The sequence below is a fragment of the Halichoerus grypus genome, chromosome 7, assembly GCF_964656455.1.
Source record: "Halichoerus grypus chromosome 7, mHalGry1.hap1.1, whole genome shotgun sequence".
In the NCBI taxonomy this organism is placed as follows: domain Eukaryota; kingdom Metazoa; phylum Chordata; class Mammalia; order Carnivora; family Phocidae; genus Halichoerus; species Halichoerus grypus.
In genome coordinates this window covers 71,581,681-71,607,844 of record NC_135718.1, presented here as the reverse complement: position 1 = coordinate 71,607,844, position 26,164 = coordinate 71,581,681, and the positions used below count along the sequence as shown (strand labels likewise).

The 26,164-nt window shown below is 45.4% G+C and overlaps 1 protein-coding gene and 1 long non-coding RNA gene across 3 annotated transcripts; one reads left to right on the top strand and one right to left on the bottom strand.

The window, feature by feature from the left end:
• Window positions 1-5,393: 5,393 nt before the first annotated feature.
• On the bottom strand, window positions 5,394-12,875 carry LOC118546032 (uncharacterized). Its single transcript, XR_013449763.1, has 3 exons — window positions 12,378-12,875; window positions 10,487-10,592; window positions 5,394-6,837 (listed from the first exon to the last, which is right to left on the bottom strand). It is a non-coding gene; the product is annotated as an uncharacterized LOC118546032 (long non-coding RNA).
• A 4,661-nt stretch (window positions 12,876-17,536) lies between these two features.
• IRF2BP2 (interferon regulatory factor 2 binding protein 2) lies at window positions 17,537-20,623 on the top strand. 2 transcript variants are annotated; one of them, XM_036108672.2, is made up of 2 exons: window positions 17,537-18,787; window positions 19,443-20,623. In XM_036108672.2, the coding sequence occupies exons 1-2, from the start codon at window positions 17,791-17,793 to the stop codon at window positions 20,156-20,158; spliced, it is 1,713 nt and encodes a 570-aa protein (XP_035964565.1). In that variant the 5' UTR covers window positions 17,537-17,790; the 3' UTR covers window positions 20,159-20,623. The 2 variants fall into 2 exon arrangements, with proteins under 2 accessions (XP_035964565.1, XP_035964564.1); XM_036108671.2 differs by having other exon boundaries at window positions 17,542-18,835.
• Window positions 20,624-26,164: the final 5,541 nt, after the last annotated feature.

Here is a 26,164-nt window from a genome sequence, read left to right as displayed (position 1 = left end):
ATGTGAGCTTGATGCTTACAGTTATTTTATATAAATATCACACAAATAACCAATATGTGGTGGACATTTATGATAAGATTCTAGAAGGATTTAGTGTGTCTGATATAAATGGAGAGCCCCGAAAAGATAGAATAGCAGGCTATTAAAAATACAAAGGGAGAGGGGCGCCTGGCTGGCTCAGTCCATAGAGCATGCAACTCTTGATCTTGGGTTTATAAGTTCAAGCCCCACGTCGGGCCTGGAGATTACTTAAAAAAAAAAAAAAAAAGAATTTACATATATAAACGGAGATAGAAAACAAACATAATTATCACTGGGAAGAAAATGAGTAGATTTGAATATTTACAGATCAACCGAAAGCAGAGGTAATTTAACAAAGAGAGTGAGAGCACAGTTTTTGGATCATGTCAGGCCTTAAATTCTAATTTAGCTACTTCACAACTATGTAAACTTCACCAAGTCACTTAATGTCTCTGAGCCTCAGTTTCTCCAACCTGTAAAAGAGGGATGATAATATCAACCTCATAGGGATCAGTGTATATAAAGTGTCTAGCATATATACTGCCTGGATCATAGTATAGAAAACACTTGAAATACAGGGATTATTGATAATAATCAGTGGGTTGGCACCACTAGCCCAGCCCTGGGCTTGATATCAGGTGCAGTTGGGTGATAGAAAAGGTAGATTGTCTATAAAGATTATTGCTTTCACAAGACTCAGGCAAATAGCATCCATGACACTGTCAAGAAATCCCACACCACAAGCATCACTGAGGGCTAAATTCTGGGACACTACACCGCTACCCTGAGGGTACAGAGGAAAGAGATCAGTGATCATGGGTAAATCCGGGGCTACACACATGGAGACCTGACCTGAGCTTTGAAAGCTATATAGGGTTGGAATAGGTAGGAAGGGGACATTTAAGGTGACCATGCCCAGGACGGAGAAGTCCCCCCAGACTACCAAATAAATGAGTGAATGAGTGAATCTAGAGCTAAACAAAAGACAAAGACAGCAAACATGAGAGAGTGAGGGGAGTCTTTAACTGTCATCTTTGGCGGGTGTTCATGAGCCATGAGCAGAGAGACATGTTGGTCAGAACATAGGGATCCACCTAGGCAGGGCCTTAAAAACTGATAAGGAGTTTGGGTTGAAGTAGTGGAATTATGGAGCAGAGGGGAAAAAAATGATGCAAAGAGTGCTAAGGTCAGTTCAAGGATGGTTAGGAATTGTGTTGTAGGAGGAAGTGGGAATGCACGTTGGAATGCAAGTGGGAATGATGAGAGGCAAGGAAAGCAGGGCTGAGGAATGGGTAGCGAGACTCAGATAGGGACAGTGGCGAGCATGGGACCTAAGGCCCAGCCAGATAAGGGAGGGAGAGAGGACCTGAGCTGAAGGTAGCCTCATAATGACTGCAAAATTAGTAGTAATTCTAATAGACAGACGGGAGAGCAGAGAGTGAGAGCCGAAGAGCAGGGGAAGGTGAGCTCAGGGATGTGTCTGTTGGTTTTGAGCCAGTGATGAGATACGCAAGTGGAAAATACCCAATGGGCAGTGAGAAGTTCAAAGTTAGAATCTGACACAAGGATAGAGGGGGAGCGAGATTTGGAATTCATTAGTATAGAGACAGTGAACAAAGGTAATGCAAGAGATGAGGTCTCTGGGGGATCAAGATAAATAGAAAGAAACTAGAATACCAAAGACTAAGTCTAAGGCAATGTATAAATTAAAAATATGAAAGTATTCCAGGAATTCTTCATATGAACACAGGAACCTAAAAAAGGTCAGTGGTCATTATCAGGGCTGCATTATAACTTTTGTGGTTCCCAGAAATGCTGTGGGCATTTTTGCCTTTGTGGGCCCCTTCCTCCATTAAAAACTACGTCCTACCACTGCAGTGGTATAAAGCCAAATATAATCGAGACTGAATTCATTAATATATATTCACTATTGTTATACTATTTTCTCCCTTCTGATTTTAAAAGAAATTAAAATTAAAACATTTTTGGGTGCCTGGGTGGCTCAGTCAGTTGAGCGTCTGCATTTGGCTCAGGTCATGACCTGGGGTCCTGGGATCGAGCCCCACGTCAAGCTTCCTGCTCAGCGGGGGAGTTTGCTTCTCCCTCTCCCTCTGCTCCTACCCCCCCACCCCCGCTCATGCTTGCTCTCTCTCTCTTTCTCTCTCTCAAATAAATAAACAAAATCTTCTAAAAATTAAAACATTTTCAAACGTTTTAAAAATTAAAACTTTTCCCTAAAAGTATCATTGGCCCTGCTATGCCTAACGGTGTGAATAATCCAAAATAATGGGTGATTTTTAAAAACCCATGTACAGTTGACTTCAGTGTGTGTGTGTGTGTGTGTGTGTGAGCATGCACACATGTGCAGGTGTGTGCATGTAAGGGGAAATCTGCCTTTCTTAAAAAATATTATAAGCTAATATATTAAGTAGCTTTGATCCTCACAGGTATATAACCTTTGTTCAGTTGAAGTGGCCCTGAATTGAGATGTGTGGCAAAAGGGATTCAGGGTGAGATTGAACCAATGGTTATCGTACTTTACTGTGTATAAGAAAGGAATTTTGTTTTTATTTTTATTTCTTATTTTACTTTTTTAAAGATTTTATTTTTATATAATCTCTACACCCAACGTGGGGCTTGAACCCACAACCCTAAGATCAAGAGTCGCACGCTCTACAGCCTGAGCCAGCCGGGCGCCCCAGGACTTTGATTTTTAAAATGCATATTCTTGGGTTCTGCCTCTGGGAGAATATGATTCCTTTGCTAGAATGCATCTTGTACATCCCCAAAGGAGTTGTTTTCAGAATAATTGTGTGTGATTTTGATGTTTCAGGGGTTTAATTCCTACATTTCCTGGAAAAAGGAGTAACAATATACCCCCCCACCAAAAACTGGAAACCTGAAGCAGAGGAAGTTTAACTATAAAGAATTTCAGGTCTTAAGTGAAGAAAAAGATGGATGAGAAGTCAGACAGCCTTCCAGGATTTCCTTCATTTAGCAGAGATTCCAGGGAGAGCAGCAAGGACCCAAATATCAAGAAAACAACACAAGGGGACAGAGATTGAGGAAGTTCTTCAACATCGCAGTTCAAGGCAGGGCCCCAGACATTTACTGAGTATCTACTACATGCCAAGCACTGAGGACTTTATAGCCTGGAGTAAAGCAAGGGGCGGTAGAACACACACCTTAAGAACTTCTGAAGTTCTTGCCTTAAGTTCAGTAGGCACAGGATGTTACTTTAAGAGCCAAAGTGAGAAAAAGAATGGAAGGAGTGATCACAGAAGTGGCGGATGACTCAGGAAGGATTAGAGATAAGAGTCTCTTGGAGATGGTCACAATGAGGTCATTGGCAGCTTTGGTGATAACTACTTCCTGGAGTGGTGGGTGTGGAGGGATGCGAAGTAGCAGGGCTTGTTCCTAAAGTAAGATCCTCAAGTCTGGCCACGGGAGGTAGAAGACTGGTTGGTTTTAGAAAAAAATGTCTGCTTCAGCCTTGTCCGGAAATACTTAACATAACGAAAGCCAGGGTGAATCAAGGGCTTGTCATGTGCCTTACACCACTCAAGGCACGTGGTATGTCGTTTCACCCTTCTATCAACCTCTGCAGCAAGTGCTGCTTTTATACCCATTTCACAGATAAGGAAATGGAGGCACAGCAAGTTTAAGTCACTTGCCTAGGCTCACACAGCTCGTAAAAGTGGAAGAACTGGAATAAAACCCTGGCTCATTGCCTCCAGGCCCTGCACTCTTAACCACTGGGTGATACTTACCCATACTGAGTGGTCTCTGGACATATTAGTACACACATTTACGGTTGAGCCTTGAACAATGTGGGTTTGAACTGCGAGCGTCCACTTACATGCGGATTATTACACCAGAAATAAAAGACAGTACCGTAAATGTATTTTCTCTTATGATTTATTTAATAACGTTTTCTTTTCTCTAGTTTTTTTTTTTTTAAGATTTTTTATTTATTTGAGAAAGAGAGAGTGCGCAGAGGAGGGGCGGAGGGAGAGAATCCCAAGCAGACTCCCTGCTAAGCACGGAGCCCGATGTGGGGCTCTATCCCATGACCCTGAGATTACGACCCGAGCCGAAACCAAGAGTTGGACACTCAACCAACTGAGCCACCCAGGTGCCCCTTTTCTCTAGTTTACTTTATTGTAAGGATACAGCATATAATACACATAACATACAAAATACAGCTTAGTCGACTGTGCGTGTTATTAGTAAGACTTCCGGTCAATAGTAGGCTATTAGTAGTTAAGTTTTGGGGGAATCAAAAGTTACGTGTGGATTTTCGACTGGGAGTGGGGGTCGGCGCCCCTCACCCCTGCATTGTTCAAGGGTCAACTGTATGTCAACTTAGAGAGGAAATGAAGCACAGAAAAGGGGTTTGCCTGTGTTTACACGGTACTGGGGCTACAGAGGCAGAAGTGGTGCCTGTCGCAGAGCATGAGTTATGCCCCCAGGACTTCAACCCCAGAGTGTCTACAGACAGGGATTTGGCGCTCCTCGTACCATGAGCCATAGCATCAGGCAGCCAAGGGGGAACGGGCCTCCATTCACAAGAACACGCATTTAGTTACCCCAGCCCATATCTATGTCTGCATTTCTGGTGCCCTACAAAGAGAAAAGCTTTACTTGAGAAGTGACTTTGTTTCCTCTCTCTGAACATCTAGAAAATTCTGGGGCTTCAAAGCCCTTTCTCCATTAGGCCCAAGTAGTCTTAGGTACACAGTCCCCAACCCCCTTGGCCAGATGAATGGAAAGCTCACTGTGAACCTGACATTATTAAAAATATTTTAGTAGTATATAATAATTATGTAACAATATAGTAATATATATGTACACACACACACACACACACACACACACACTTTTTGCTTCAGGTTCCTAAGAGGGAAAATACAATCTAAGCAAAAAGGGCTATAATTTGCTTCTTCTTTTATCAAAAGTTAATGACACTGCTTTATCAGTATAGAGTGTGTGTAACTGATCCATTGGCCTTTCTCTTTCCAGTAGTGAAAAAACATGCCTTGGAAATGTGTATATATGGACAAAGGGAAAACTAGAAGGATAATTGTCATAATGATTGGGTAATAAAGTCAGGCCCCGAGTTTTGTGACTCCAATAATTGCCACTTCTACAACTGCCTCGCTTAAGGAGAATGGTGGTGGAAAAACCATCAGGGACACAGGAAGGGAGACGGTATTATCTGTTGAAGAAAAGTAATAGTGTCAGCTGTAACTACATTACTGATAAAAAGAGGTACACATGTCTACCTCCCCAATACAGTCTGTGCATATCTTTAAAAAGTATATGTTGGTTTCATTTTTAAAAACCTAATACTACTTCAGTGTTCTAGGGGAACTTACTATTTTTTTTTTTTTACAACCCTGCAGTAAATTATGGACTTTATAAAGTGTATTTTTTTATATATAATTCTGAATAATCAACTCCTAATTTATGTCTTTTCTAAGGGATACAGCATTCCGTGTAGAATGTTCTTAAAGCTCAGTAACAGACATAAATGGTTATTAGCGATAAGAGAAGATTATTACGGAGAATTCACATGGAAAAATCAAATCTTCCTTTCCATTATTTTGGAAATGATGTTGGGCAGGGAGAGACTGACATAAAACCTCAAGGCTGTGCCTATATCTGGAGAGGCCATCTTGGCATGGTGTCCTCGTCAGAAACTCACACTGCCTGGCTTTGCTCACTGAGCAGCTCGAAAATGCTCTGAGTTCACACGGGGGTAAGAAGAGAATTGACCATGGTCATTTTCCCTCCTGACCTGTTATAAAACAAACAGACTGGAGTGATTTGCAAACTTTGTTTTCTTTCAGGACGACACAGTGAGCTGCCATCTTGAGTGCTCTATCAGGGTGGGGGCGGGGGGAGCAGGCATGGGGTCCTGGCCTCGGGGGTAGGATGTGGTGCAATGCTGTTCTTCATTGGGCACCATCCCGAGGGGCGCCTGAGGATGCAGTGCTGGCTGTGATCCAGGTAAATTGGAGGCAATCCTAGAAGTAAGAATATCCATCATGCTTAGTAAGATCTTGGGTTGTAACGGTTGCCTTGAGCCTCCAGACATTTTTTATAAAAGCTCTCGGTCATGAAGCCCTCTTTCCGCCTCTGCTGCCATATGTTTTTCCAGCTGGACCTCCACCAGTCTTCCGCTCTCCAGAAGGTTCTCATTCATTCAGCCCAAGGGTACCTCGTTGGCTTTTCTGAGGGCTGTTGGAAGTTTCAGCAGGAGTCCTGGCCACGTGGAGAATCGAGCTCCCTGAGCTTGTAGATGAAGGTCTCAGACTGGGAGTCTGTGCCTTCAGACGCTGTGCTTTTCTGACTCAGTTTAAATGTGGAGAAATGTAAATATACACATTTAAATATGTGAAACTGCATCAGAAAAAAAAATCTTATTAGCATGCATTTTCTGTGATTCAGACTTCCTCACCAAATCCAGCAGCAGGGAAATTTAAGAACGGGTTTTTGTCCACAGACTGGGATCCACCCACTTACTCTGAGGAACCAGTGGCCTCCGAACCTTGTTTTCCATTGTTCATCTTCTATTCACCTGGGGCACTGGGGATGTTTCAGCTTTTCCAGATGGTGGTTTTCAGATCAGTCGACACAATGGTCGGAGTCACAACTCTTTGACACACTTTGGAGTTCTTGCTTATGGGCCAAGGCTCACCCTTCCAAATTCTAAGCAAATTGTTTGCTCTTTGTGATTCAGACTTGGTTGTTGCCCTGTTGGTCATTTTTCCTTTGCGTGAATTTAGAATTCAGTTCTTCATCCTCAAAAGCCTAAGTGAAAAGGAAACTGTTCACACATTCTCCGTGGCAAATTCTCCTTGGAAAACCCTCATAAGGAATTGGGCTGTCTGTGTAAAGATCTTACTTTACTGATATATTTGTATTTGATTTATAATCAAAACTGAGTCCACTTCCAGATTTTAATCATGCCCTCATTACTCACTGGTAAGTGTTTGACTACACTTTGCCCCCTGCTCCCCACCCCCCACTCCTAACTCAATGCCCCTCCTCCACCCTCCTGGTTTCTTTCTTTCTTTTTTTTTTTTAAAGATTTTATTTATTTATTTGACAGAGAGAGACACAGCAAGAGAGGGAACACAAGCAGGGGGGAGCAGGAGAGGGAGAAGCAGACTCCCCACTGAGCAGGGAGCCCGATGCGGGGCTCCATCCCAGGACTCTGGGATCATGACCTGAGCCGAAGGCAGATGCTTAACGACTGAGCCACCCAGGCACCCCCACCCTCCTGGTTTCAGCCTGCCCCCCCCCCCCCATGCACTGCCACCATGTACGGCTAAATCTTTTCTCATCACCTTCCCACTATGAAATCTGCAGGGGCAAAAATAATACCTATGATAATGTAAAGAGGTCTTGGAACAACTCAAATTAGCAGTACAAAATCCAAAATCTTGACAAGTATTAGTTTGGGTAGACCAATTATATTCAGGGATAGCTGTGAAATTGTGCAATCTGAAACGGTAAAGTATTTTTAAAAGTAGGCAACCAAAAGCAAGAATATGAGGAAATCACACTAATTTTCACTTTCTTTCTAGCTTGTTGGTTTCACTAAATGCTTAAAGGAGAATATAATCACAATATTTCCAAACTGATTGTGTAACTGCTCGGAAGCCTGACGATGTACCTCCCAACACTCAGGATAATACGGGTGGCATATATCTGGTAGGTTATCCATTAAACGAGTGTGACAGATCGTATTTCTAGTTAATTGTTAGTTCCTTATGACCTTAGACTTTGCCTGTGTATTTAATAACACCATCTGCTGTCTCGGGTAGCAATACCACCTTTTTACGTGAGGATTACTGTTCTTACTTCGTAAACAACAGTGCTCAATTGGAGGTGTTGAAACTCTACCATAGAATTATTTAACTTATACTACCTCTGGAAAGCTTGAAGAAAGAAACTGATTTTCTTCCCTAGGCTGGCTTTATTGGCGTCACCTAAAATATCATAATTTATATACCTTAATAAAAGCATAAAATGATTTCCAAGTTGTATTCTTGGTCTGCAAGATGAAATGTTTTAAAAGACCTCTGACTGTTATGTCTGTCCTGTTTGGCTTCTTCCAGACTAGTTTCTCATAGTGTATAAATCTCTGGGAAATTTCCCAATAAAACAGACAATTAAGAACTAATTCCCACAAAGTGAAATGAAATGAGACTTTTTTTTTTAACCATCACTCAAGATTATGCCTCTCCGTTTGGGGGCATGTTGAGAATCCTGCTGGAGTTCGAGCAATATCAAAACATCTACTAATGTGTCTTCTATAACAAGGCAAATGTTGATGGGGATTTAAGTGGGCTACCTTTGTTCGGAAGCCACAGATAGAAGCACCTGTGAAATGAATTCCTGATGGTTCAGAGGCAAGGAGGGGGGAGTATTTACTTTTAATTTAATTAGGTTCATGCTGTACAGTGTACTGGACTATAGTGTCATTCTCCAACCCATGAATCACGACTTCCTAGAAAACAGGGGCTCTATGGAGTGGGAGAACTGGTTTGCACCTAACTGATATCTCCTGCACGAGGGGGCAGTTGCACCTTTCTGAGTCAGGAGAGACTCCATTCACCAGTTCCTTCATTTGTCTGTCTGCTAACCCATTCCCAGCCTTGAACCCAAAAGGAGCCGAGGTGAATAGAAATTGTTATTTGATTTTACTAGGGAAATGACAGCTCCTTAAAGGTGAAAACTTTTTCACAGCAAGTGTAATTTTTCATTCCTTAACATGGTGACACTACTAAGAAGTAGGAACGAGCATAGGAGGATAAAGCACTCTAGGTCATGTGTACCCGATTTGGAACTGACATTTGTGACGAACTGTGACAAGGCTCATAGGATTGACCGTGATAAGCCCAGCACTCACACGACCCATAACTTGATGGTAAAATATGGACACTTCACAGGGTATGAGGTTTTAGGGTTTTTTTTTGGGGGGGGGTGGTTAATTACAGGGAACTGGAGAGGTTGGCCTGGACACCCACCACATGAAAATAATCAAGAGGTCGTCTGCCAACAGAAAACAACTTCAAAAGTATGGAATGTAGAATTCTGAGCCTAAACCACTTGACAGCATCCCAAAAAGGCATGTCCTGACATGTTTTCAGTATAAGAGGGCTTCAGCATTCCAGGCTTTTAAAAGAATGTCTCCTGTTACAGCTAAAAGGGGCTGGTTCTCCTTTTCCACACTCTGAATTCATGGAATCTAGAAGTCTGATTCTGGGACACTCATTTTCAAATATATTGAGTAATTTTTATACGAAAAGCAAGGAATATGGCTCTTTTTTGGTTTTGGAAGAAGAGTTGAAATGAAACATCCACATATAAGTGCTTCCCACCAACACCGTTTTTGAAATATACAGAATTTAAGAAACTTCATTAGGTTTTTTTCATAATCAGACTCAAATAAATGAAACACATACAGAAGGTTGTGAATGTAATATTTGACTATGGTTAACAAATTTCAAAATATCAGGATTCCTAGAACTTATCTCCCCTAACATCTTTTATAAATTCAGTATATAGCCAGCAGAGAAGCCGCACAGCTATTAAGCTGAGGAATCTTGGGTGAGAATACAAAAAAAATCCTCAAGACAAGTTTCCACATCCTGCTGATGTATCCGTGTATGGAAGTTTTTTGTTTTTCTCAACTTAGGTCCTCTTGAGTAATCTGAAGGAGCTGTCAATAGGATATTGAATCTTTGCCCATTTTATATGAAGTATATACATAATCTTTGCCCATATATATATTAAGATATACAAGTATATTTAAAATAAAATAAGGCAGTCTCTTGTGAAAAGAAATATTTTCCGTAAGTCTGGAGACACTTTAATTGGGCATATTAATGCTGATACAGATGCTTTTGCCCTGGCTAACTTAAACTAAGTACAGACCGTGGCTTAGGCACTCCTAGCCTGGGATCAGAGCCCAAACCAAGCAGACATAATGTTCTCAGATGATGTGATGATCTGGTAGCCACTTAACCTCACAACTTTATTTAGATGGCACAATGCCCCAAAATATTGGGCAGACACTCCCTGGTCATTTCTCTGCATTGTTTTGTGATGCCACGTGTGTCAGAAGAATGTCAGGCTTGGGTTTGTCAAATTCCCCTGTATTCCCATGAAATCGCGCACCGTGGAAAGGGTCTGAGTAGAAATGGCATCGAGTTCAGCATCTCCTCTCCCAGTGGAGAAAAATGCCGGGCCCAGGGTGTCCAAGTGACCTGTCTCAGGTGATCTGCCAGGTATGTGAACAGAACCTATGGTTCCTCGGCCACTTCCTGTGCAACTATTTACATGTACGTAAAAAAAGAACCTGGGAAGAAAACAGAAATAGGAGGTAGCCCACCAGTGGGCTAAAGAAAGAACTGCAGTCTGGGAAACGTGGATTCTAGCTGTTGTTTACCTGCATGTTTTCTTTGAGGCAAAGTCTTCATTGCCTTGGTGCCCCAATAAATTGATAAAGGGAGCGGACAGGACGTCTTAGTCATGGTAAAGAAGAACGAATTGATCTGTTAATGCAAATATAGGTAGATTGGTAGGTAGTGGGATAAAAGCAATCTGAAAAATGTTCAAAATCTAGCAATCTCTGAAATGCTAAGAGATAGCCCCTAGGAAGTTCGCATGTGTGTAGTTCCCAGGCAAGTTTCAGACCGGTTTCCTCGCTTAGGAATTTGCTGGAAGGGCTGACAAGGCGGGCCAACAAGTCCATCAAAGTTCATCCTACTTGCATTTTTGCTGTCTGTGACCAGCTTTTTAGTAAACACACTATATTTAGGCAGTCACATTAGGAAATCTTTTTCTCTATTTCTACCAGTGGTCTTTTGTTAGGGCATAAACTCAGGCTGTCTGTTCACAGACAGCTGTACTTGGTTTTCTTCTTCCCGTGTCAACTCAGTTCTGAGTGTGAATCTGAATTGTCTTGGTGGTTTTGCACTCCCCTTGGCAAAGAGGCATTGCCACGTGGGCACAAGAGCGGATGTGCTAATGCGTATGCACACTCGCTCCAATGAATAAGTAACAGCCCACGATGAGTCTTTTAAATTTTTCTTCCATTTTTCCTTCCACAGGGAGCCCTCTGTGTCTCCTCTGTACATAAAACTGACCACACACACAAAAATGGAGAAATAATTTTACTATTAAACATTTAGATCTTTGGGTATTATTAGAATATCACCTATACACATAAAATAATTGTTTTAAATGACAATACTACTTTTTTGTCCCCCCTATTCTATCCTTTGTTGTGGAGAAGCTGTTGGGTTGGCCCTTAGTGCTTCTTCGGGAAGAACTGTTCTATAAGTAGGTATAATTTAGCGTGTTCTGTGGAGGGGGTAAGTTCGGGGTCTTCCTACATCGCCATCTTGGACTGGAACTCCTTCTTCTTCTACTTCTTCTTCTTCTTTTTTTGTTTGTTTTTTGTTTCTAAACACATTAGACTAGAGCAAGTAAGCCACCAGAACAGATTATTGAAACCCCATTGATAAAGGCCAGATTTTCCCGCTGACTGGCATTCTTTTGCAAAATATATTTTCAGCTTGTCAAGAGAAAGTCAGTCTAGCTCATATTGGCTCACTTCTTTTTCATAAGAAATACAATGACAATGAAGGCTTATTTGGAATAAGTTATGATCATTTTGCTTCCTACAGGCCCTTTATAATCATGAAATGCTATGGAATATCTGACTTCACATTATTTTTTTTCTTTTCAGGGCCCCCTAGCCCCTTGTGTTTATTTGTCTGAGTGCAAAGTAGCCAGGACTGGAATCCTGTAACAGGAATAAAATGATTTCATGAGATGTTTCCCTTTTGTTCTTAAGGAAGCACATCATAAGGAGCTGGAGGTGCGGTATTCCAGTTTGGTGACTGCCCAAACCATATCCTCACCCAACTGAATCCCAGAATGGAAGTCTTTTATCCTACCCCCAACATCGATTTTGATCTAAGGTTCATAAAGACCAGCACAAAATAGCTTGCCATTTAAGGAGTCCCATACCAGGCACGGCGTGGTGGCAACTGTCTCTCATCTCTACCATCTCCCTCTATCTGTTGTGATTGTTGGCTGTTCTTTACATTGCATGTCCTGTGAACTATCCTAGAATTGCTTTTTTTCCTATAAATATAGATAGAGATTGGCACATCTTAACATTCTTTTTGTTAACACTCACAAATGTTAACACTCTCCTGCTAGGTTTCTACACTGTGCTTACGTGATTTTTTTAAAAACTCAAAATGCAAGTAGAATCTTCTAGACTATATCATTAGACAACAGGACTGGATTTCAGTTCTGACACTCACCTTTAATGCTACTGTAGGCAAATTACTTAATCTTCCAATACTTTAGGTTTCCATTTCTGAAAAAGGATGACAAGATAATACGATTTATGGTTGAACTATCTTTTTTGAATGTCCATATGAAAGGTATAATAAACACAAGGCAATCATATTATCCTTAACCTTTTAGAATTGTAACATCTTCCATTTTTTCAGTCCCTTTACTACTGAATGTGTATGCAGGAAAAGTCACATTTTAAGTAGGTAAGCTAATGAAAGAAAATTTACCATCTTGATATTTTCAAACATTATCCTTGAAGTTAGTTCACCCCTTTTGTCAGCATCTTCCTAGTGATATCTTTTAAAGGATTTTGGTGTCTTAAATATCCATTAAACCCGCATTCAGACCTTTTTCCAGAAAAGTACATTTCATCATGCTCTTTCCAAAAAGTCAATAGGAGGGTTCTGGCAGCAAATGGCTGTTGAATCCCTTCCAGTTCTCCTACAAATTTCCTTGCAGACTGAGCGAGTGTGTGACCTCAATCTCTCCTTTGTATTTCTCACTTAGCTCTTTAAATTCTGACACAGTAAGTAGTTAGCCTACATCAAGACCCCAATTTTTACTCTAAATGGGGACCTATACATATGGTTACACATAGGCTGGTGACTAACAGCTTCTGTGTATAATATGTGGGTGATTAAGAGCTCCTGTGATTTTATTTGGCCTGATTCTTAGACCCTCCACAGAGAGTTTATCTCCTCCACATGCAAAAGTCTCTTTAATATCCGAATGCATTCTGTGCACAGGGGAGGCAGGCTACATGGAGAGGTCAAACAGAGGGAAAGTATTTCTAAAAAAGTGTATTTGCAATTTGAAAACAGTAGAACTGTCTCATAAAATGCTATCACTTAGAAGAAAGGCTCTCCCATCTACTACAGAAGGTTCATTTGTGTCATGACTCTCCATAGTATGTATAGACGTATTCATATAAACAGATCTGTTCAAGCACATATTTATAATTTTTTTTTTAAGTAGGAAAGCCCTGAGTAGCACATGCACTCTTCCAATCTCATGGCAGTTTTGCCCAAGTACAAGGAGCTGAGGTTGTTATCCACAGAAATCCAAATGACACGCCGCTGCCTTTTTTTTTTTCCTCCTCCAAATATGCCAGGGTCAGAGTTTAAGAAGCTCTAGTATGGTTGCAACATCATGCTATTAATAGAAACTGCACTCTAAAGAATGAAGGCTGTGATTCCACATGTGAATATAGGGTGAAGTGCATGAACTCAGCAGTCTCTAGGAATACCACCTCGTGGACAGCACACACGTTGCAACCCTCCCCCGGCTGTGTGTCCTCAGGGCAGAGTTCCCTCAGGGTCTTCTGGAAGGAACAACTTTTTTTTGTTTTTTTTTTACACTGCCCTGTGGACTGTCAGTACAGGGCTGTGGTATGTTAACAAGAGCATCTCCACTGGAGTAAGCTCCGGGGACCAGATTCAGATTTTAGATGTTTAATGCTCACGGGGTGGAAACCCATGTAAATCGCAGTGTGGGGAGGGCAGATTTCTTCCACCCATTGAGCTATTTCTTAGAACTGCTCCCTTTGGCTTAACATCCGATCACTTCCCTTATTCCTGCCTTTCGATGGTATCATACAGAACAGTTTCCTTTTGCTCCTTAACTGTGATTTTTATTTAAAAAAGAAATCTTAGAAATTAGAGCTGGAAAGGACTGTTGCTTCATCTAATCTCGGCAGAAGTGTTCCCCATAGAACATTTCCTTTAGTTCTTAAGACAAATTGCAGCATTTCAGCGTTCTGGTTAAAAGCCAGCCTCAACCCACTGTCCCACCAACCCTTCATGCGCCATCCACCTGCCTGTCCACATATGAATGTGTAGGAGCACCCTGCAGCCAGCCTGGTAACCTTGACTCTGAATGGCAAAGATTACCATAATGCTCTTCTGAAAGGACCTGCAGCCTTAAGCAAGAGGGCAGAGTCTACGTGACTAAAACATACCAACTTCCTCTTTCATAAGTCATCACATGATGAACTACAATTACAATTCCTGCCTTGTCTCTGCGAATTGCAGACGCATTGCCTCACCCTAGAAACCCTGCTTCTGTGTGTGGAGGAGGCGGCTGTAGCTGCTGCAGCAGCCGCTTTGGAAGGGATCCAACTCCAGTCTGTGCCGGGAGGGAGGGCGGAGGGTGGAAGACGAAAACAAAGCTATGTTTACTTAGCATAGATCGATAAAGCTGCTTCGGAGCTACATGAAAGGCCAGGCAGCATGAAAGACTTTTGATACAATATAAGGAATTGCTGCCCCGGATCCAGGGCCAGCCTTAACCCCCTTGATCCCGGAGCCTTTTATGGCAAGAGAGACCAGAACTAAAATAGCCTTTCCATTCTCCAGCAGGCATTTCATTAGGGAAGTTACAACAACTCGGTTTCGACATTAAACTCCTAGTGTAAAATAAAAAGGAAATGTCCTTCATTTGGAGAAGAAAAGCTCCGTTCTACAAAAATCCTTACTTAGTCCCTCTCAAGGCAGAATTTGCAGCTCACTATTTCTATTTTGGGATGAAATGGCAGGCTTTCCTTCAGGGTATTACAGTACCAGTTTGTAGGTAAATGAGTATAATTAGGCCATGGCTCTAACACAGGGTTGTTGTTGTTGTTGTTTTTAATGTTCCAGTCACTGCCTAGTGGGGGCCATCTCTTGGGGGTGTTCAGATGGCTAGTCTCTCTGCAGCACACAGACGGGACCCCGTCCACTTTGGGCAGTGGCCCGGGGAGAAAAGTCACCTGCTACAAGGAGTGGCACAGGGTCTCCATGGAGAGTGACCAGCGGAGCAGGTCTTGAAAGAGGTTCCAGACAGCAGGTACCAGGAGTGACCAAGCCCACTGGCACCAGCTGCTCCAGGGAAGGATCTGGGCAGGCCCAATTCGCCCAGCTAGAAGAGAGTGAGGCAGGGTTGCAATTGCAAGCAAGATCCGGGAACAGATGGGGAGACCTTTATGGCAAGCACACCTTCTCTGGAAATCCCCAAGAGAAGACATTCAGGGCTAGCCTGTAAAAACATTTAGGTCTGGCATTACGTTTTCTGTGCCACTTTCGAACAGGTTTCTTCATGTGCTTTAGGCAGCTCCCTCCACTGTTTCGCTAAGGGTGTTTTTCCTCTTCCTTGTGGCTAATCCTTTGAAGCAACCTGGCATTTTCAATAGCAACAACTAGAGAGAAACGTCAGCAGGATTTTTTTCTCTCTCCACCTACCAATCCAGTTGTAGGAAAGATAATATAATTAGTACCCTGTTCTTCCCACACTTAACCAGCCCATTCCAGTCTCAGGGAGCGATGTGGGCCTGTTTTCCAACAAAAGAAGCTCCAAAGGGCCGCCCTTACAGACTTCAAGTGTCTAAGTCCCAACTGAGAGTGACTAAGCCCACGTCTATTAGTCAGGAAGACTAACGACCAGCCAAAAGTGATTTACCATAACACACACCAGCTCCTCCTCCCGATAAAAGTGTGAAACTCGAGTGCTCACTTCAGTCTGGGCACAGTCTGCGGCTGCCAACCGTGGCAGAGCGCAGCGGGCCGAGCAGGCTCTGCGGCCGCACCCCGCCTTCGCTCCAGGCGGGTTTGCACCCACCAGGGGCTACCCCGGCCTGGACCGCGCCGTCAGTCCCGCCTCACTACGGCGTCGGGGACTTCTGCCGATGGCCCGGCCCCGCGCGACACCTGCCTGCGGAGCCCGCAGGCCGGCCAGCCGGCTACCCCACGGCCGGCGCGGACCCCGGCGACGCGCCCCGCGCCACCTCTAGTCCAAGTTTGGGCCAGGGGGCGGGGCCTAGAGGCCCACTGTCGCCGGAGGGGGCGGAGCCTGCGCGGTGACGCGACCGCGCTGGCCGTAGACCCCGGATCCCTGGAATGTGCAGTCGTTCAATGAGGCCGCCAGTGCCAGCGGCGCCGAGTCACGTCCGCGCGGAGCGTGCGCACTCGGCGGCGGCGGCGGCGGCGGCGCACGCGGGCCCGCGGCTCTGCGCCCACGTCACGCGCCCGCCGCGCGGTCCTACATAAGGCGGCTGGGTCCGCTGGCGCCGCGAGGACCCCCCCCCCCGCTCGGGAGGGCGGGGCTGAGAGGAAGTCTCGGTGTTTGCGAGGGGTACGGCGCTCCAGCTCCCCTCCGGGAGGGTTCCGCCGAACGGCGTGTGGACGCGATCCCTGGCTTGGAAACAGACTCCTCTGTTAGTAAAACTTAAGGGCACCGCCGGCGCGTGTGTCCTTCCCAGGCAAATGCGAGTGTGAAAGCACTTAGTGGAGTTTAAATGTAACTCCTTAAAAAAAACTGTGAACCACGCTAGATTTAAAATCCCCATCCTCTAGAGAGAGCACCAAGTCACAAAGTGGCCTTGCTTTTAAAAACACGAGCATTAGCACGATTTGGCCCAAACGTTCTGGAGGGGAGGAATGGTGACCGAGTAGTGGAGGCAGCCGAGCGGCTGGAGGGAAGCAAAGCACGCTTCCACCGCCTTCACATGGGGGACACCGGTCGCAGCGCGGACTGGCGGCGCTGCCCCGCGGGCGGGCGCCGCGAAGCCGGCTCTCCCGGCAGCGCTCGTTCTCTCTCCGCGCGCGGGGGGGAGGGGGAGGGCGCGAGCGCGGGGGAGGGCGGGCGCGCGCGCGAGGGGAGGGGGCCCGCGCAGGCGCCGTGCGAGGCTGTCGAAGAATCAAGTCTGTAGAAGTGGAGCGGCCGCGGCGGCAGCAGCAGCAGCGACGGCGGCGGCGGAGCTGAGGCGGGCTGGGCGCTGACGCGGGCGCTGGAGAGCGGCGACGCCAGGAGCTGTGAGAGAGCAGCGGAGCGACCCGGAGCTCGCGCCGCGCCCGTGCTCCACGCCGTCCGGCCGCTGCCGCCGCCTCGGCGCGGCATGCCCCGCCGCTCGGGCTGAGCCTGCCCCGGCGGCCGCCCCCCGCCCCCCGCCCCCCCGGCCTCCCCGCCCCCCGCCCCGCACTCCGCGCCGGCCGCCGCCGCGACCTGCTGCGCTCCCCCGCGCCCGCGCGGCCCGTCTTCGCCCCGGTCTGGAGGCCGGCCGCGGCCCCAGCCGAGCTCCCGCCGCCGCCGCCAGCGCCGCGCCCGCCGCGCCGCGCCGCCCCGCCGCCCGCCCGAGCCGGCGCCGGCCGGGGGGACGTGCTGCCGCGGCTGCAACCCCTCGCCCCGCGCCCGCCGCCCCTCGTGCCCCGGGGGCGCTGCGCGGGCGCCGAGCCTTCGCGGGCTTTGCCGCCGCCGCCGCCGCCTCTGCGGCCGCCGCCGCCGCTGGTGGGGGAGACGCGGGGTTGGGGGGGGAGGAGGGCGCGCGTGGTGCCGGCGGGGAGCGGCGGCGCCCCCTCCTCCTCCTCCTCCTCCTCCTCCACCTCCAGCGCCGCGGGCTCCTCGGACATGGCCGCGGCGGTGGCGGTGGCGGCCGCGTCTCGGCGGCAGTCGTGCTACTTGTGTGACCTGCCCCGCATGCCCTGGGCCATGATCTGGGACTTCACCGAGCCCGTGTGCCGCGGCTGCGTCAACTACGAGGGCGCCGACCGCGTCGAGTTCGTCATCGAGACGGCGCGGCAGCTCAAGCGGGCGCACGGCTGCTTCCCGGAGGGCCGCTCCCCGCCGGGCGCCGCGGCCCCCGCCGCCGCCAAGCCGCCGCCGCTCTCGGCCAAGGACATCCTCCTGCAGCAGCAGCAGCTGGGCCACGGCGGCCCCGAGGCGACCCCGCGCGCCCCGCAGGCCCTGGAGCGCTACCCCCTGGCGGCCGCCGCGGAGCGGCCCCCGCGCCTCGGCTCCGACTTTGGCGGCAGCCGCCCGGCCACGGGCCTGGCCCAGCCGCCGACGCCGCAGCCGCCGCCCGTGAACGGCATCCTGGTGCCCAACGGCTTCTCCAAGCTGGAGGAGCCCCCGGAGCTGAACCGCCAGAGCCCGAACCCGCGGCGCGGGCACGCCGTGCCGCCCACCCTGGTGCCGCTCATGAACGGCTCGGCCACGCCGCTGCCCGCCGCGCTCGGCCTCAGCGGCCGCGCCGCCGCCTCGCTGGCCGCGGTGTCCGGGGCCGCGGCCGCCGGCCTGGGCTCGGCGCAGCCCGCCGAACTGAGCTCGCACAAGCGGCCGGCGTCCGTGTCGAGCAGCGCGGCCGTGGAGCACGAGCAGCGCGAGGCGGCGGCCAAGGAGAAGCAGCCGCCGCCGCCCTCGCATCGCGGCGCGGCCGACAGCCTGGCCACCGCGGCCGGGGCCACCGAGCTGGGCGCCGAGGGCGCGAGCAAAGGCCGCGGGCCCGGAGAACAGGACTGGGTCAACAGGCCCAAGACCGTGCGAGACACGCTGCTGGCGCTGCACCAGCACGGCCACTCGGGGCCCTTCGAGAGCAAGTTTAAGAAGGAGCCGGCCCTGACTGCAGGCAGGTTGTTGGGTTTCGAGGCCAACGGGGCCAACGGGTCTAAAGCAGGTAGGGGCGGCTGTGGAGTGAGGGGACCTAGGGGAGAAAGGGGGACGCAGAGCAGAGGAGGGGGTCTTCTTTCCATTCACCGGTTCTACCCCAGCCCAGAAACAACAAACACCCAACTTCCTGATCTGCCTGAGGCGGAACCAGTGCTTAGTGGCAACGTGTTCATGTGCTGAAGCAGCATAACAGAGATGAGTCAGACTGGGCTGATAGGCACTGACACAGGGTTTTCCTTTCCCAGCACATTCTTGGATGGGAGCGTGAGGGCACCAGCCACCTTTTAACTTGTTGGGGGACATTAGTAATCGTATGCATAGTTCAACCTGGGTACATGCATGCATGTGTAAAAACAGGCCGTTATGTACCTGCTCTGTTCTGTGGCCTTTTAAAATCCTGCCTCAGAGCTCCCTAAGTCTTAAGTGTTGTGAGTTGCACGTGCACTTGAAACTCGTGAGATTTTTCTATACAAGCTCTGAGAGAATAGAAATTCTTTAGTGAGTCTTGTTTGGTGTGAGTAAAAGACATGTCGTTTTCAGTGCACATCCATTTATTTTGTTTTATTTTGTTTTTTCCCTTTTCTCCCCCCCCCGCCCCCCCCCCCCCCGGCCAGTTGCAAGAACAGCAAGGAAAAGAAAGCCTTCTCCAGAACCAGAAGGTGAAGTCGGGCCCCCTAAGATCAATGGAGAGGCACAGCCATGGCTGTCCACACCCACAGAAGGGCTCAAGATCCCCATTACTCCTACATCCTCTTTTGTGTCTCCACCGCCACCCACTGCCTCACCTCATTCCAACCGGACCACACCGCCTGAAGCGGCTCAGAATGGCCAGTCGCCCATGGCAGCCCTGATCTTAGTGGCAGACAATGCAGGGGGCAGTCATGCCTCGAAAGATGCCAACCAGGTTCACTCCACTACCAGGAGGAATAGCAGCAGTCCACCCTCTCCGTCCTCTATGAACCAAAGAAGGCTAGGCCCCAGAGAGGTGGGGGGCCAGGGGGCAGGCAGCACAGGAGGACTGGAGCCAGTGCACCCTGCCAGCCTCCCAGACTCTTCTCTGGCAGCCAGCGCCCCTCTATGCTGCACCCTCTGCCACGAGCGGCTGGAGGACACCCACTTTGTGCAGTGCCCGTCTGTCCCTTCGCACAAGTTCTGCTTCCCTTGCTCCAGACAAAGCATCAAACAGCAGGGAGCTAGTGGAGAGGTCTATTGTCCCAGTGGGGAAAAATGCCCTCTTGTGGGCTCCAATGTCCCCTGGGCCTTTATGCAAGGGGAAATTGCAACCATCCTTGCTGGAGATGTGAAAGTGAAAAAAGAGAGAGACTCGTGACTTTCCGGTTTCAGAAAAACCCAATGATTACCCTTAACTAAAACTGCTTGAATTGTGTATATATCTCCATATATATATATATATATATATATATATATATATATATATATACACACACACACACTCACACACACATATATATATATATATATATATCCAAGACAAGGGAAATGTAGACTTCATAAACATGGCTGTATAATTTTGATTTTTTTGAATACATTGTGTTTCTATATTTTTTTTTTGACGACAAAAGGTATGTACTTATAAAGGCATTTTCTTCTTTTGTTAATGTTATTAGCATATCTTTGTGCTTTATTATCCTGGTGACAGTTACCGTTCAATGTAGGCTGTGACTTGCGCTGCTTTTTTAGAGCACTTGGCAAATCCGAAATGCTTCTAGCTGTATTTGTATGCACTTATTTTAAAAAGAAAAAAAAAAGCCAAATACATTTTCTGACATTGTAAGATTGCCTTACTGTCTGTTATTCCTTATTGCTGGCCCCTCTCTCAGGCTGGAGGCCAGTTGGTGGAGAAGGAAAGGGAATGAGCGAAGGGGGCACTGTTGTGAAATGGGCGGCATGCCACTGAGAAATGTCACCAAGTTTACCCCAAAACATTGTCCTCTCAGAGTAGTAGGAAAATAGATTTTGAATCTTTCTCTGTTTTGTTCTTAAATTTCAGTTGTTGGGATATTGATGACTGCCTGAGAGTTGCTGCTGAGAGATTTTCAGGACTGTGTGGTTTTGGGGGGTGGGTGGGGGGGATTTTTTTTTTTTAAAGGCAAAGTTGACCACTGTTCACTGCCCACGTGATCAGTTGTACGATTACAATGCTGCATGCTAGTTGGTTACATAATGCCCAATTCAGTGACTGAAGGCGGTGATAATGGATGGTGGTGTATACAAGATGGCACTGCTATCTTTTGAACAGAGCCTGGCTCTGCAGCGCCACTTCATCTTTTTAAACACCCTAGAGCTCTGTTTGTTGTTGGTGGTGTCGTTTCCTTTGAAAAGAGTCGCAAGAGAAGTTACAGTTCAGGTGAACTTGGAGATTGTGGGATTGGTTTTGTTTCTGTTTTGTGTTTTGTTTTGTTTTATCATTTACCTGTAGTGCTATTGCTGTTGGTACTATCACCGACACCCTGTCGCTAGTGAGTGCTAAATACAGTATGGTACGATGGCAGGAAGAGCGCGTGGTGCCGCCAGCACTGCCCGTGGGCATATCCGTGACAGCCCAGCTGGGGGTGGGGGAAGCCTGTAATTTCCTTCTTACATGTGTTTGAAATACCAAGTGAATAATACTGTTCTTCTGGAAAAAAAAAAAAAAAAGATAAACTAGTGAAAATTAAAGAAAGGGTTTTAATAATAGGCAGGCCCCACCTCTCAAACTATTCTTAGAAACCTTTTGTAAACTAATTTCTTTTGATTACTATTTTGCATCAGTAAAATGATTTTTTTTAAACCAATAAATCATCTGTTATTAGAAATAGTTGTCTCACAGTGATACTGGTTTTTCTTTTGTGCTGTTACGATTTAACATTGACAGGAACACTATTTTAAATCTTTTTATGTTCAGGTGTTTGTAACTTGGCCCTCTAATTAGGCTGAATCATGGCTTCAAGGTCTACTACAACTTATGTGTATCGTTTACGACCTAGCTTCTGTTTTAGTTTGAAGATAGAGATTGTTACCCTCTTTGGATTCTTTTTTAGTTACGTTTTTGTCTTTCTTTTTTAAATTGCTCAAATATTTTTTAATGGTCGAGTTATTAACACTTGAAAATCAGATACTGCACCAAATACAGTTTTTTTTTTTGTAGTGTTTTTAATGAGTGCACCTATTATTAATGCTGTGCAAATTCATGTTACCGGTCATTGTTATATTACAAACAGACTTGCATGATTAACCAGTTTGTTGTTACACTTTTTTTTTTAATTGGCGCATCTATGACTCAGATCAGACTGGTTTCTCTTATGTAAATGCACACATGCAGAAACACAGTCAGTTTTACATGCCCGTAAAGACGTGTAAAGAATTCAACTATTATGGTTTGTTGTATAAATGTGTATCTAAGCACTTTATTATAAACTGGAATTTGACCTCATAGACTTTACAAGTTGATCAGTCATTTGACCTAATTCGTGGTAGCTATCTGTATGCTTTGCAATCTCAATACAGATAAGCTTTCCAAAAAAGATTAATAAAGAACCATCCTGCTGTTTTGAATAAGTCTATCCAGCTGTGGAAAAGACAACCTATGGTTTCTCTGTGCTGGTGTGTAAGGAGGGGGGAGAATAGGAATAGCTTTAAAGGGCTGTGTATTGAGGTTACTCCCATTAAAAACTAAGGTCTGCATGAGTCCGCCTGGCCCTTGGGTGGCCTTCGTGGAAGGCTTGCAGCTGTAAAATGTTGATCCGGGTTATTTTTCTGGCATTCTCTTAAGTTAAAAAGTTAGCGCTGGGACATGGGTTTGATGTTTTGTTGTACCTGATGACAGTGCAGAGATTCTCCACAGCTGGATAAAAATGTCAGAAAGCTACTTACTGTACATGGGCAGTATCAGATTTAAGATCCTAAATATTTCAGCTGTGCTTTTAATACTCAAAATATTAGGGGATGGGGTGTTGAAGCTTTCCCTTTTTTTGCTTTAACAATTTATAGAATATAACAGATGTGCTGTCTTTCATGTGGCCTCACATTAAAAGTTATGAGAACGTACACATGGTTTACAACTTTTACTATATACCTTTCCTTGGCCACCAAGTATTTTTAAAGTGTGCCACCTTTTAACCTTTACTTTTTTTTTTAAGTTGAAGGTGATACTTTTTCTATATATGATGAAACTCATGTCAGCTGAAGTGAGTGTAATCTCAGATATCAACACTATTATATTTTAAAATCACGCTATGGAAAAATCACCTGCATTCTGTCATTTGTCAGATTTACAGTACCTTTTTTTTTCTTTAACTTTTAGCATTAAATAAAAATAAAATTGGGAGCACTGAACATTTTCTGAGGCCTTTTTTAATTTTTTAAAGTAAGCTCAGAATGGCTATTGTTTTAATCACTAAGGGCAATGTGACCAAAGGATGTGTGGGTTTGGGGTTGGGGTTTGACTGGAACTGCAGGAGAAGAACAGGAGATAAAAAGACCCAGAACAAAAAGGCAACTGATGGTAGGGAAAAAAAAAAAAAAGTGCTAGGGACCCAGGGGAAAGGGCAACTGGATAAGGGAAACAGATAAAGAGAAGAGCTGAACAAAGTACGGCCAGAAAGCACTTGTTTATTTTTCAACTTGCAGCGGAGCCAGCCACTCTGCAATCGTAGACTGGAAGGAAGATCCTGACAACACTGAAAAGGCTGTCGAGACATGGAGTTGCTCTCTGGAAAGCTTTGGAACAAATCAGCCATGTTGGGCTGTGTGAAATGCACTGAAGACAAAAGAGGGGGGAAAATAGCCTACCTTTTGGAAAGCTGGGGAATAAAATCAGAGCGAAAGCCAGGTGTGAGGTTTATTGACGTCCTGAAATCTGAATTTATAAATAAGAGATAAGAGGTGGGAAGCACCAGGACACATTTGCAAGACATCGTAGGACAGTTCCTAGATGTTTGCAGCCTTTACTCATTTTATTGATCAATGGCTTGGCAGACTCCTACAAAAGGAAGTTGTGAACCGGACAAAGAGTTTGAGGATAGGGTACACACACACTGACTATGTGTTTTAAATTAAACAGCCAACAGTTAATGTGTAACCGAATATATTTTCAGTAGGGGTGGTCCGGTAACTTGGGGGACCCATCACTATGTGTATGTCAATAATTTTTTTTATTAGTAGCCTGCTTAAGGCAGTTTTCAAGAAACCATATTCTTAATAAGTTAATTACAGCTTATAATACACAACACAATGTTTCATTTAGTAATCAGATTAAAAGAAATGTTGAACTATTTTTTTAACTTAAAAATGCTAAATTTTATTTTTAGTAAAATTTAAAAGACTGCAGCTTGCAGAAGTAATTTTTAAAATTTCAAAAGCTCCTCCCAAAGTAAACTTTAATGATTGCATTCAGTTTCCAGTTAAAAAAAAAAACAAACAAACCAGACTCTTGATGTGGCAGATGTCTTTGTTTATTCCCCAAAGGAGGGAAAAAAAGGGAAAATACAGAACTCCTTTTAATTCCTAGACTTAAGTCCCTCGTTACTCAAAGTTGTTTTGCATATGATTTATAGATGGTTTTATTTGGTTAGTGAAGAGTAAAATGTTTCTCTTCCTGATTCCAAAGTGTATACGTGGAATCATTCAGAAAAATGTTCAGTCGTGTGTAGGCCACTAGAAGTCCTGAGTCACCCTCATTTGCTTGCCTTTTCTTTGTAGGGAACAGTATGAGAAGACACGCCTTTCCTCTGTCACAGACCAAGGTCAGAGGCACCAATGAATGGAATACATATTTACCTACTTCATCATCTGGGGTCCTAGAAATGAGAGGCTGGGTGGGGGATGCTGTTTAACTCCTTCAGTGCCAACGGTTAGGCCTCCAACAGCAACAGTATTGATTATGATCAAATAAAAATTATGGCATAACTTCCCAGATTATTAATAATCTAGGGCCTTTGTTGCTATTCCTGTTGACAGCCTGCATTTTCCTCCAGTTATGAACCCCTAGCAGTAATTTAAAAGGCACACAAATATACAAAAAGTCAATTCGTAAATTCAGAGGTTGGAAGGTAGAAAGTGACTGGATTTATGGATTATCTGTGGATTTCTCTATTAATCCCCAGATAAATCCATAATTAGGGATATCCACACTATCCCTATTTACCATTAACTAATTCGTACCTAATTTAACAATGAACTTTTTTTTAACCCATTAGCCTGTTGTTACCTGCCCCTTCACTATGTCAATACAATTTCAAATGGTTGTTTTACAAAAGCTTTCCTTTTTAAATTTGAGTATCATTTATTTTTTTAAAATTACAGAATATGAAATCTACATCAGCACTGATCTTTATCACAGAATATTGTGTGCTTCTGTATGGCACTAAGCAGCATAAACCAACCCATACAAGCTACAGAAAAGGTATCTTAGGGCAAAAAAGTATGCTATGGGCAAAATCATTTTTGGAATCATGTAGACATTGGGTCATCTTCAGTACACATCAAATTTGTCACAAAGTCAGCCATGGAAATCCACTAGGAGGTGATTTTCTTTTAGGTCAGACAAGGTCTGGATAAGAGACTACAGGATTCCTAGTTTAAATTGGAAGCATCAGTGCACTGGTTGATCTCATCTTTTGAATGGACTTTAGAAGCTGGATTGCATAATCGAAGAGCCTCCTCTAGCAATTCAGTAGAAGCCCTTGATGCTGAGATAAGACATCCTATACAGAGTAATAATGTCTCATTTGAATATTTCTAAATATACTTTGCATTTTGGGGAAAATGAATTGTGTTATATAATCTGTAGATCCCACCACTTAAACACTTTTACTTAGCAGTGACTATTTCATTCTCCGTATCACTACTACCAGTTAACATTCAGATGCCCACGAGGGGACAGGCGTCACAACCAGAGTCACTTTTGGTTGCGTAGGTACTCGGGTAGCCACTTTAGCAGATAAATATTTGGGTCATTGCATATTTCTCTGCCTTTTGGAAAACCTCTTTCCCATGACAGTTCCAATCGAATAATTTGAACTGTAAATGTGGCTATTTATATTGCCAGGGAAAATAAGTCCAGAATCACTTCATCAGAACTCAGGGCCTTAAATTTATTTTAATATATAATGAGAGTTTATTAAAAGAGCTTCAGATTATTGAGCTTTTACCTTCTTTTACTGTTTGATTTTAAAATATTAGCCACACCAGTAAGAGTTCTTCTGCAGAGAAGTGAAATGTAGGAGTAGGGATGGCCTGGGTCTGAATAAATCAGTGTGTTGTTGCACACAGCAGTGGCTTGGGGCCTCCCGTGTTCTCCAGAGCCTGAGAAGACTGTGCGCTGCAAAACAGAAAC